The sequence below is a fragment of the Pinus tabuliformis genome, chromosome 9 (genome assembly GCF_031772625.1).
Source record: "Pinus tabuliformis cultivar Carrire ecotype Pingquan chromosome 9, CPIR1, whole genome shotgun sequence".
In the NCBI taxonomy this organism is placed as follows: Eukaryota; Viridiplantae; Streptophyta; class Pinopsida; order Pinales; family Pinaceae; genus Pinus; species Pinus tabuliformis.
The window spans coordinates 1,999,371,042-1,999,384,545 of NC_142307.1; the positions used below are offsets into that span (position 1 = coordinate 1,999,371,042).

The 13,504-nt window shown below is 35.9% G+C and overlaps 1 protein-coding gene across 1 annotated transcript; it reads right to left on the reverse strand.

Annotated features, from left to right (window-relative positions):
* Positions 1-9,206: 9,206 nt before the first annotated feature.
* Positions 9,207-12,351, reverse strand: LOC149157049 (pentatricopeptide repeat-containing protein At2g03880, mitochondrial-like). Its single transcript, XM_089439029.1, has 2 exons — positions 11,370-12,351; positions 9,207-11,243 (listed from the first exon to the last, which is right to left on the reverse strand). Exons 1-2 carry the CDS (start codon positions 12,154-12,156, stop codon positions 10,276-10,278), a joined length of 1,755 nt encoding a protein of 584 aa, XP_089295155.1. The 5' UTR covers positions 12,157-12,351; the 3' UTR covers positions 9,207-10,275.
* Positions 12,352-13,504: the final 1,153 nt, after the last annotated feature.

Consider the following 13,504-nt stretch of genomic DNA (forward strand, 5'->3'; position numbering starts at 1 on the left):
AGAAAAAGATCAAGAAACATCAAAAGAAGAAGATATATGCCAGGACCCCACCCCAGAGAAAGAATAAATGAATCAGACCATATCTTGTAAAGCATTGGCAAGAATTACCACTCCTCAAACTCTCAAGATAGGACATATCAAGAAGAAAAAGGTGCAAGAAGTGAAAGATCACATCGAGAAAGAAGAAATGAATCCAACCATATCTTGTAATTCATTAGTCGAAATTACCACTCCTCAAACTATCAAGATAGAAGGACATATCAAGGAGAAAAATGTTCAAGAAGTGAAAGATCACATCGAGCATCAAGAAATGAATCCGACCATATATTGTAAAGGATTGGAAGAAATTACCACTCCTCAAACTCTAGAGATAGAAGGACATAAGAAGAAAAAGGTTCAAGCAGTGAAATATCACATCGAGCATCAACAACAAGTTCTCCAAATTTTAAAGGATAACGCCACTTCGGTGCAAAATCAAACGAAACAACAAGGAGATCAACATAGAAGTGAAAAATGTTTTGATGTAGGTGATTGGGTATTTTTACTGCTACATCTCAAGCGAGCTATTTATAAGAAGGAAATGTTGGCAATACTACATGCACTTAAAAAATGGCTACCCTACCGAATGGGAAGACTCTTCAAGGATGAGGATGTGGAAGCATTGTTTTGTGCTATTTCTATTATCCAACCAGATTGGATAAATGAAGCAAGGGATGAATGGAAAAAGGACGAAGAAGTATGGCCACTTATTCAAAAGTTGCAAAAGATCCCAATTCAAACAATATTACCAAAAATTGAAGAGGAAGGAAAAATCATATTGGAACCTGGAGCAGTCACAGAAACAAGAACCCGACAGCTACGAAATCGATCAATTTCAGAGTATCTCATCAAGTGGAAGAACTTACCCGCTGAAGATTCCACATGGGAGGACAAGAATTTTATACAGAAGCGTCAAGAACTACTCAAGCGTTGAGGACAATGATTTTTAAGAAGAGGGGCATGTTAGGCCCCTATACTACTAGTGTATCCCCTTATTGTTATTAGTACAACCCACTTATTATATTGATGTACCCATGTAGTGCCCATATTGTTACTATTGTGCGCCATAGAAGCCCACTATTATTATTATTATGCCCTTACATTATTATTGTTATGTCGGCTTTGATTATGTTATGACCCCTTAGACTCCTATATATAGAAAAGAGGTCTTTTCATTTGTATCATCCAAGAATTGTTCGTTTATGTAATGTAAAGAAAGTTGCCCCTTCGAAGAGGCTGAATTTTAAGGCGTTGATCTATCTTTTCTATCTTTTTCTTTAGATGGTTTCATAACATAATAAAACAATAAAACTACTTTTTCAACTCATATTTTCAACTTATCTCCCTAAGGTTTTACTCAAATTTCGAGCGGAAGTACTTGTTGGATGAAAAATTTAATTATTCATCTAAGGAGTACCCATGTTGCATACTTTTGATGAACCTTGCTACAAGAAAAATGAGAAATACATGAAAAAAAGTGATTGCAATAACATTTTTCATGTATTTCTCATTTTTCGTGTAGCGAGTTCCATCAAAAGTATGAAACATGGGTACTCCTTGGATGAAGAATCAAATTCTGCATCCAACGAGTGTTTCGACTTGAAATTTGAGTAAACCTATAGGGAGATAAGTTGAAAATATATATTTTTCTTTTTTCCCTCTAAAATTTGATGATGTAATCTTATCTTATTTTATTATTTCCACTATTATTTTATAATTTCCTTAGGAGGCCCAATTTAGACCTCAAAACTCCCCTAATGGAAGTCCCCTACAACTAGTACTCATGAGATTGGATGGAAGATCCTAGAAGAATGATGACTTGGAAGAGGTAGTTGCATGAAAGATAGCCAAATGTGGACTAGAAGATCACTTTCCAATGAAGAGAAGGATGGCATGACTGTTGTTTCAACAATCTGTTTTGTTGAAGGGAAGTGATGAAGGAGATGGTTGATGCCCTACAAGAAGACGACTCCATGATGAAAAAGTTGAAGTTCATGACGTGATGGTGTAAGGAGGAGCCCTACATGCAGATGATAGTACCATGATCTCCACATAAGAGAGTTGCTATTGGTAACAAGTCCCTTATTAAGAGGGAGATGGGAAAGTCCCTTGTTAAGAGGGAGCTCGGTATATTCCTTTTATAGGAATGAGTTAATCCTCCCTAGTTGAAAGGGAGAGATAAACACATCATTCTTGTCTTCATGTTATGAAGAAAGAATGTAGGATTGAGTAAGCATTTGGGATTGATTCTGATACTCTTTGAGGATGAGATAGAATCCAAGGAAAAAGTAGTAGAAGAGGAAATTCCATGAGGATGTGTTAATCCAAAATGGGAATGATCCTAGAAGGACATACCTTGAGAATATTTAGATGGGGTATGTGCCTTGAGAGACAATGATGAAGGTGTCTATAAATCATTGTCTCCCCAACATTGTGCTCTATTCTTGTGGAGAGATAGAGTTGTTAGTCAATGGCTTGGTATGTGAAAATGTTGGTTGATATAATGAGATGCAATGGTATAAGTTGAAATAATAGCTTATGAGGTGGCTTTCCAATCCAAATCTTCTTATGAGAATGTCCAAGTACCTTGTATGGATTATGAATACCTCCCTAGTTAAGAGGGGGTGTTGAAATGTATTGAAATGATTTCTCTAACTTTGATAATTGCTTGTGATGTTCGTTTACTTAACTGGATGTACTTGTTATTAGCTTCTTCTTTCACTTGATTATTATTATGTTCATATCATCAAACAACTATCAAACTATTTAGTATATTGATAAATCTTAGGTGAGAAATCTAGGAGTGGCTAGATTAGGTGAATTCTCTTACTTTGATAATTGCTTGTGAAGTTCCTTTACTTAACTTGATGTACTTGTTATTAGCTTCTTCTTTCACTTGATTATTATTATGTTCATATAATCAAACAACTATCAAACTATGAATATCAAAAGACAATAGGACACAAAATGTAGGCTACTAGCCAGGGCCAAAACCTCTCCTCTTGAGAGGAAAAGCCACCAGAAATATTCTCTTCTTATAGAATGTTCAAATGACGAATTCCGAGACTTTTGACCCAAGACCAAGACTCCTCCAAGACCAAGTCAAACCTCTTCCTCATGAACTTGCTTCCACAAAGTCAACACCTAGTCAAACTTTCCTTTTAATTGTTGCAACTTTCTCCTTTGACCAAAACATTGCACATGCAATTATGACTGCAATTTTCAGCTACTACAAAAACCCTAAATTGGCACGTGTGAGATTATGGTGAATTCTTCCTTCTTTCTCCTTTGCTGGGATTGGCTTCTCTTTCTTGTCTATGCAGCTTGTAAATTTGATGCTTCTTGACACTTAACTCGACTCCTAGAATTGTTTATAATTATGTCTTGTTGTAGTAGCAGTGATGCCCTAACTTCATCGCACGTGTGAGATATTTTGCCCCAAAATAGTCCTCTATTACCTCGCTCTTCCTTCTTTTGTTTCTCCTTTTTCTCGCTGGCTATTAGTCTTCTTCTTTTGTGCTTCTTGTGCTTATAATCAAAATTCTTGGATCCTTTTGAATGAGGTCGAGTAACTCTTATATATAGGATACTTGGAGGCTCTTAATAGGCCAAATTGTCCTCTTATGAAGGTCGAATTCACTGCTTCATAGGATGACTTGTATTTTGTAGTTTGACTAGGTATTTGAGGGTCTTCATGACACTTTTATGACTCAAATAAATTCCTTGACACGATACAATATGCCCTAATAGGATCTTTACATATGATTGTGACTTCTTTGACTTCTTGACTTAATAACAACACCTAAAAGCACTCAATGAGTGCTTGACCTACAAATAAAAATGACCTTGAGCATGAAACCCATTCTTCAAAGTATTAATAATAATTTTCTCTCTTTACATCAAATACTTAAAATCATGATTACATTAGACATTATGAAGACCAAACCTAGTTACACATTTCAACACTCCCTCTTAACTAGGGAGGTAGTTATAATCCATACAAGGTACTTGGACATTCTCATACTAAAGAATTCTCATAAGAAGAGTAAGATTGGTAAGCCATCTCATAAGCTATTATTTCAGGTTATCTTATTGCATCTCATCATATCAACCAACATTGTCATTGAAGCAATTTTCTATCAAAGTTTGAAACCAAGTCAGTGTTATGATGTGGATCATGCTCCACCTCATTAGAAGAAAAGTTTAATGTAATTCCATTAATGAGGAAAACGCCCTAAGAAAAGAGGTTTGATATTTTTTGTAATAGGAGCATTGGAAATTTTGTAGGTGGGGCTACCCATAAATGAATATTGTAGGAATTATTTCTGCTAAATTTTGAATGCTTAAAAGCCATTTTTGGCAAAAACTTTAGATGAGATTCATGTGTATTTAGACTATTTTATGTATAGTGATTTCTTTTGCAAAATTAGATGTCTTTTTCTTATTCATACATTATGTGAATTAAGTTAGATATTAGTTATGCTCCACGTTGTTGCAAAAGGATTCTTTTGAGTTGTGATTTCTATGAACTTATATAGCAAGGATCTATGTGTGATTGGAATTTTTTTTGTTCATGTATATATTTTCTACACATTATAATAACTATTATTTCCTTTTATTAATTTAGTATAGATTAGTTATTTCCATTATTTACAAATTAATTTAGTCTTTTGGTTTTTGTAATTAATATAGTTTGTAATGCTATCGTATAGTAAATTCAAACTAATATTGTTTGTTGAACCATAACTATTTTATTTCATAGTTTTCACAGGATAGTGTTATGGAGAGTAATTTAGTTGATTTTTATTTATTTCAACTGTTAAATCCCATCAAAATTGGTTGTCAAACTATTAATTCATAGTATTTCACTACCCAAACACGAGAGAGTCTAACTAGGCCTCTCTCTTAGGTTGGATCTCATTACTCTTTAGTGAGATATTCCCCCCATCAACACGCTATCCAATTTACATCCACGTACTTGTGGATAAGAGTACAAAGTTGGATCCCTCCACTAGGAAGGTTTTATATGTGGGTTACAATGACACTTGAAGGCCTACATGATCTATATTACAGAGCAGAGGAATATAGTAGTAAGTAGGGAAATAACATTTGAAGAAGATTTTGCATCCAAGAAGTCTCATGAGCCTATTCGAGTGATAAAGGATAAGAAGCAGGGAGATCTAAAGATTGAGCCAAGATCACTAGTGACTTGTAAAAGTGTACAATAGTCTTCAGGTGAAGAGGAGGAGGTAGTTGTCCCTTCCAATTTTGTTAGGAGACCTTGATGGTTCACTTAGACATTGCGGGATGCTTAGAAGTATGTTGACGGTCCTAGTAGCACTTCTAGGGAGAAAAAATAATCCATTAATTGTCATGGATATTCCATTGGAACAATTTGTCACAAAAAATCTAATAAAGAATCATTGAAATCTTTAGTGTTACTTTTTCCTTAGATTCTAGATGCTTTAGTTAGTTTATTTTTTAATTAATTTATTAAATTAATAGAACAACGAGAAATAGAAAATAGAAATAAATACATACACCGCCCACAATAGACATAAAAATTTGCCTTGGGAAATCCTTACAATAGAAAACCCAACTAGAAAGTGAGGTTGCTCTGCTCTCTTTTCTTTGGTGTAGAAAATGTGCAAGTACAAAGGAAGAGGTACTCTATATGGAGTTATCTAGCACCTGTGGCCTATACACCTACTACAAAGCATTAAACTCCTCTATTATGCTCTCTAATATCCTACTCCTATTTGATTTATTCAACTATATACAAAAAGCAAAGAATGGAACCCCTAATCCATCTAGTGACCTAGAATATAACATAGCATGATAACCAACTAGGGATAAGATTTGACTCCCTAAACCCTTAACTAGAGTTATGGGTTTGATTCTTCTAGATTATTCTTCATTTTCCATGTGTGGCTAGCCACATATGCATGAGAAACACAAAGCTAACATAGAATCCACTCATATGATAACAGTCAACACAATATGTCAATTAATGAGGGGCATAATTTTTACATATGAACTCTAATTAATGTGATTCTCGCAACATTGGATAGATCTCTAAGTGTAGAATGTATTTCTATGGTACACCACAAAAGTGAGCATTTTTTACCCCAAAAAATATTGTTTAATGCCTCAAAATGAATTCAAGAGGTTTTAAACCCCAATTCTCCCAACTAGGACCCACCGGTAAAAATGAGTTTGCAAGATGATTCCTCCAATTTTTCCACTTTGAAAGCATTGAGATAGATGACGTATAATATAATGATCCAATCTGGATCAACAAATCACTAAAGAAGTTTCTAGAGTACATGGAATTGATGAGTAGCATCATAGATTGTGGCATTCCATTGATTAGGAAGTGGCATAACAATAGATATGGTGGAGTATACCTCCAATGTGAAGAATGATTTTTGTGACATAGTGTCGAGACTAGAGGGGAAGTCAATAGTGAGTTTCAAGTGTCTCTACAAGATCAAACATGCAGTAAATGGTAGCATTTAGAAGTTCAAGGTGAGATTCGTGATGAGAGAGTTCTCCCAAAAAAAGAGAGTGGACCATGAGGAGACATTTGATCCAATTGTTAGATACACCTTCCATTAGAACAATTATCTTCTTAGTTTTATTTATGGGATGAAGGATACTTCATATGAATGAGAATATAAAATTTCCTAAAGGGATCATTGAGAAAGAAGTGTGCATAGAGCAATCTCAAGGTTTTACTGTAAATGAGAAAGAGTTTCATATTTGCCACCTTAATAAAATGTTGTATGGATTCATTTAGGCACTAAGAATATGGAATTCTAGATACTTTTAGAGTATAGGATTCACCAAAAGCAAAAGAAATCCTAACCTATATTATATATTTGTTGGATTTGATCTACTTATTTTGGTGTTGTATTGATGACTTGTTTATTATAAATTCAGAGAAGCTCATTGTAGGGTGCAAAGCAGGCATGTCAACAAAGTTTGAGATGAAGGTCATCAACATACATTACCTCTTTAGTTTAGAGGCTTGGAAAAGACCAAGGAAAAATTTCCTTGGGTAGAGTAAATATGCAATAGAAATCTTGAAGTGGTTTCGGACAAGGGATTAGAAACCTACAACCACATCCATGATCACATATTTGAGAAGGTAATAACTTCAGATTTAGAGTTGGTCAATCTAGGGTTGTATAGGCAACCGATAGGTTCCTTGATGTATTTGGTCAACATTGGACCAACTATACATTTTGCGATGAACAAATTGAGTTACTTCAAGCTAAAACTGAGGTAGAAGCATTGAGTAGTAGCAAAACATGTTCTTAGATACTTGAGGGTACGTTGACATATGGTCTAAGTTATCTTGGAGTTTGTGAAATGAAGTTGTAGAAGTATACAAACTCAGGTTGGGAAGGTGGTGCAATAGATAGGGAAATCACCTTAAACTGTTGCTTTAGCTTGGGATCAACGATAAAATCTTAGTTCAAAAATAAACAAATTTATGTGGCTCTTAGCTCAACAAAGAAAGAATGCACGATAGCCAATATTTCTAGTTGTGAAGCCATTTTGCTTCACTAGTTGCTTGCAAGATTGTTTGATCATGAGTTGGATCATGTAGTTAGTTATTGTAATAATCAAAGTTGTATGGAACTCTTTAAGAATTTAGTCTCTCGTGATAGGTCCAAGCACATAGAGATCATATATCACTTCATCTGAGATAGTATTTAAAAGGGAGCAATAGTATTTAAAAGGGAGCAATGAAGATCTAGCAAATTACCACAAATCAAGTAATGTATATTCTAACCAAGCCCCTAGTGAAAGACAAGTTTGAAACATTTAGAGAGAGACTTGAATTGATGCAGAATTCCTTCCTCACTAAGACAAAACATTGAGAAATATAGCTCAAGCAGGAACTTCTTGAACATGTTTCAATGTGAACATGCAAGATGTGGTTTAAAACATTTTTATTCATGACCTCTTTGAAAGAGTGGTCACTGATCCCATCATATAATGTCACTTAGAAAAATTGAAAGTCTAATGCCTTGAAGTTGACTTAGTATTAAAGATATAAATGAAATGTTCTAGAATTTGTGTGTATATTTCCATAGCTTGTAGTTATATTGATGTAAATTTATGGATGTCCACTGTGTGTAGGTTTCGCAGTGTCCTACATTTCAAGTGGTCTCAACACCCATCATTATGTATGCTTTTCACTTGTCCCTGATGATGGGAGGTGAGACCACTTGAAATGATGATGGGAGGTGAGACCACTTGAAATGTAGTACACTGGTAAACCTACACACAACAGACATCGATAAATTTACATCAATATGTTCTAGAATATTAGTGCCTTAGATTAGGATTTAATCTTAATCCTACATTGGACATTGAATTAGGTTGCAGCTAAGGTTGAGGAGATTAGTTTTTTTTACTCTAAAGCATAAAGGGGGGTTAGAGATTGACATCTTAAGAGAAGAGAACAAGAACAATGGAAGGAAGGAAGAATGTTTTAAGATAAAACAAAGCATATCTACTAAAGATACCAGCAAGATACTAGCAGGCCGCATAGACCGTACCATTGCTGTAACTATCTTTTCTTTATGTGCAGGGTGTACACCTTCAGATTTGCTAGGCACTGTATTATGTGGATTGTTGGAGTGTGCTTCAGTATTGAGAGGAGAGGAAGAGTAATTTGTTGTTCAGAACTGGTAGGAAAAAACAAGCTATACTACAATACCTTTTCGTTTTCCTTACGCAAAAGTTCCGTTTCAGGTTATTTTCTTGATCATACAGCCACTAATTCAAGCAAACTGCAGAGGTCACCTTGAAAGCTTTTATCAAAGGAATGGAAAGTTGAGCTGAAGGAAAAATCCATGTGTATGTTTGTTTTTCTTTTGTCCTTCATTTTTCGTTTTTCAGTTATTGTGTGATTGATACAATGTTCAAAGATTTAATTTTCTTTTGTTAAATAAATTTTATTTTGAAATATTTAATAAGTAAATATTAAGACAAAATCACCTAAAGTTGATAAAATTTACATAACTTAGGTAGAATATATGGCAACTGCTCATTCAACAAAGTATTAGTTCGGCTTCAAAACCTATTTAGAGATATAAATTATACTTAGTAGGTCCTATAACCATCTTGGGGGACAACAAGAGCTCTATCTCCATGACAGGAAACCCAATTTTCCACGCTGTCTAAAGCATATTAAGATACAGTATGTTTTCCAAGAAAAAGCCAGGTTCAATAAACATTTCGTCCGATCTCATGATAGAAAGTTCCGTTCATTTTGAACCACCATTCAGTGAACATGCTCTTGGAAAATGGGAGGAAAATTACACAATTGTGACACCATTTTCTTAGCATTTAGAAGAAGAATATCAAGGATATCAAGTGTTCGAATCTATAGATGTAATTACATGACTGTGCATTGTTAAAGTAGCCAGTGCACATAGGGTTGGAGCCTAGTTTCCCTCAAGGCGTGCAGAGGTTAAAATTTTTCACTATTCATACAGCGCTAACAAGAAGTGAGGTTTATGCATAATCACCCGGAAAGTTTTTGCATGACGGTGTGAGAATTCCCAAGACACCAGATTTGCTAAGGCTAGATAGATGGATCTAGTTCGCTTCTATACTCTGTATGTCTATGCCACATTAATCGCATAACTAGAATCAACTTCACGCACGAGCTTTCTAAGAGTAGGTGGCATATGCTGCAGATCTCTAGACACCATTCTTCTGTAGACACAAATTAATAGCTCACTCCTGGTTATTATTCCGAAGGCAAACATGATTATTAATTTACGTAGGATTCGCTTGGGACTTTAAGTGTAATTTCATGCTTATTGAACACCGACATCCTCACTATGACTCTAAGATTTTTTGTGTGTGTTTCGAGTTTATTTACCAGAAATCTTTGCAAGAACACCGTCCGTCCTTGGAATGATGGAAGTTGCCATCCCTAAGAACAATTTCTCTTGCAACAATCTTGGATATGAACTTGATGGCAGAATGGCAGTCCATGCACACTCTAAGGCTCTTAATGATTTGAACAGGTGTCCCTGGAAGAGTGTTGACAAGCCCGAAGGCGAGAGCCAACTTCTCGCTGTGGTGATAGAGGATATGTTCCTTCTGCTCTTCCTCTTTATCACTTAACACAAATCTAGTGTCAAGCACATTTCCTGGTTCCTTCATGTGCCCAGACAATCCCTCCAAGTCTGCATAAATTTCCTGGGTCTACGCATGCGATCTATCTCCTGCAATAAAAACATGTACTTGTTTATTGACTTCAATCCAGCTGCATCCCCGTTTCTTTGTTGATTTCCTCTCATTCATCAGTTTCTTGGTCTTTTCAAGGTCATCCCACCTTTGTTCCACCGCGTACATATTGGCAAGTAACACATAAGGTGCAACACCTTCAGGGTCCAGTTCAAAGAGTTGTTTTGCCACACATTCTCCTAGTTCTATGTTATTATGGATTTTACAGGCACCCAATAAAGAAGCCCAAACAGCAGCAGCAGGCTTTATTGGCATCCCGTTGATAAAGTTAAATGCCTGGTGTAGGAACCCAGTTCGGCCTAGAAGGTCAACCATGCAGCAGTAATGTTCCATTTCAGGTTCAAGGTGATAATCTCGACTCATCCATTGAAAGTATTGACAGCCATCATCCACTAGGCCTGCATGGCAGCATGCAGACAGAACACCAATGAAGGTGACCAGGTCCGGTGTTATGTTAGAGTTCCGCATTTCTTCAAAGAGCTGCAAGGCCTCCTTACCACAACCATGCATAGCATATCCTCCAATCATTACATTCCAAGAGACCACATCTCGTCTAGATATTCTGTCAAACATCGTGCAGGCATCCTTGATGCTACCACATTTGGCATAGAAGTCTACAAGCGCATTCGCAACAAAGACATCAAACTGAAACCCATTTCGAATAACACATTCATGGATTTTCTTGCCCTCTTCCATGGCTGCTAGGCCAGAACACGCCGACAGAATGCTGGCAAAGGTTTCCGCACTAGGCTTCACACCTGTTACTAGCATTTGTTGTAACAGTCGCAGTGCTTCATCAAAATAACCATTCTGCACATATCCTGCAATAATAGCAGTCCAAGACACCACATCTTTGACAGGCATTTTCCCAAACAGCTCCCACGCATCCTCCACAAATCCATTCTGTGCATACCCCGCAATCATAGCTGTCCATGAAATCACATTTCGTTCAGGCATTTTGTCAAATATATGGCGTGCATCTTGTAAACACCCGCATTTGCCATACATATCTACAAGTGCACTACCAACAAACACATTAGATTCAAACCCACCTATAATTATCTCCTGATGGATCTGTTTGAGGCTCCCCAAGTTGACAAAAGCCGGGAGAACACTTGAAAAAGTGAACTGATTTGGCTGATAACCCATCTGTTTCATTCTATAGAACAAATGCAAGGCCTCCTCAGTGTACCCATTCTTGGCATAAGTTGCAACTATAACAGTCCATGAAACCACATTTCGTTCAGGCATTTTGTCAAACACTCTGCGAGCATCTTCCAAGCTCCCGCACTTAGCATACATGTTGAGGAGCATGTTGGCCACAAAGATGTCTGGCACAACTCGCCTGTCAGCGATATGGTTGTCTACTAATTTGCCTTCTATCAGGGCTTTTTTATCACCACATAACCTCAGCAAAGAAAAATAAGTAGGGAAATCAGGATGAATTCCTTGCTGATCCATAGACTGTAATAAGTTTAACGCCTCTTTCAATCGCCCCTGTTTGCACAAGGTGTTTACATTATCATTCGCAGTGATTAAACCCAAACTAGAATTAACTCCTTCAGCGTTCGCATTAATGGAGGGTTTTCTATTGCGATGGCGCAACAGAGGTCCAAAAATAATGTTAGCCTTCTCCTTGTTAGTCCTTAAGGGGTTTGGCGTTCCCATGGCTGTTTGCAGTTCCTCCAATGCATCTAAAACTGTTCTGTAATTGTACTTCTTGGACTCCTCAGTAGATTTTTGGATTTGAGACCTGCCTAAAAGCTCATGGCGAAAACAGTACACTAAGTTACACTGAGATAAGAATACGTGATTCGGCTTAAGAAAGTTTAGGATCATTTACCACCTTGAAGGTGTGGAATAAACAGCGATCCAGATGGGGAGAAAACATCGATCAAAGCATCTCTTTTTGCGCAATTTTGGTTCTAAATCTAGTTGGAATTATGTTGGAAACTTAAAATTTCACTTCTGATACGGAGCTCTGTTCATGAAACCTTACCCGTCCTTCCCTATATCACACGCCCACCTTAACTAACTTACATTAGAACTAACTTACACTAATGTGATCATATATCCTCATTTCACCCAAATAGAAGATCACGTCACTTCCACTCATTTCTTAAACTAAATTTCCCATGGTTAGAATTGCCATCATCATCGATTGTTATTTTACATATGGAAAGACAATAACATTGAATCCCTTACTTAGTTTACAAAATCTCACTCATGTCTCTTAGGAATAATTACTTACAATTATGCTAACTTATGAGGTGTAGATCAATTGGTTTGTGTGAGGTTTATTCTCTATCAAGTCACTAGTTCAAATCCATGGGAAGGGTTGAGGGTGGCAACCACATGTAGGGGTTAAAATTGTTCCATGGGACATCTAAGCTCGACAAAGTCTCAAAATCCTAGTCACAATATCTTGTAGGTGGGTAGATCATTCTTCCATCCAACAGTGAGGTTGAACTCGACCTAGGCTTAGCCTAACTAAAAATAAATAAATAAACTAAACTAATCTCAACTATGCTCAATAAAACCAATATATTGCATTAAGTATTCTACATCAATTTGACCTACTTAAGATATATATATATATATATATATATATATATATATATATAGAGAGAGAGAGAGAGAGATAGATAGATAGATAGATATGACATTTGTGACCATTTCATCCACATAGAAAATCACACTGCTTCATTTTATGGTTTTTCCTAAATTATCACTTACTTTAATCTAACCAATCTATTAATTGAGCATTATTAAAATATTTATCATTCTAGATTCTTTTCTTGCATTTACATAACTCTTTAACATTGACTCTTCCTTAGTCTAAAGACTTTGATTTTGAACATCACACTGCTTCATTTTATGGTTTTTCCTAAATTATCATTTACTTTAATCTAACCAATCTATTAATTGAGCATTATTAAAATATTTATCATTCTAGATTCTTTTCTTGCATTTACATAACTCTTTAACATTGACTCTTCCTTAGTCTAAAGACTTTGATTTTGAACTTGTCTTTTTTTATTCAGAAATCTCAATTCACAATAATTAACAAGATGGGAGTTACTTCTAAAAATGTGATAGTAATAGTGACTTCTTTAATATCCTTTGGCACTAACAGAATCATGTGTTAAGTATAGTTTTTCGTTTTGAGATCTTGGGAGGTCTTTAT

What these genes read in the sequence shown, in the direction of transcription:
- LOC149157049 (XM_089439029.1), bottom strand. Translation starts at nt 12,156, where the DNA reads ATGATCCTAAACTTTCTTAAGCCGAATCACGTATTCTTATCTCAGTGT. An exon ending in CCATCAGGAGATAATTATAG is followed by an intron (nt 11,244 to 11,369) that starts GTGGGTTTGAAT and finishes TTTCATGGACAG; the next exon opens with CTATGATTGCGGGGTATGCA.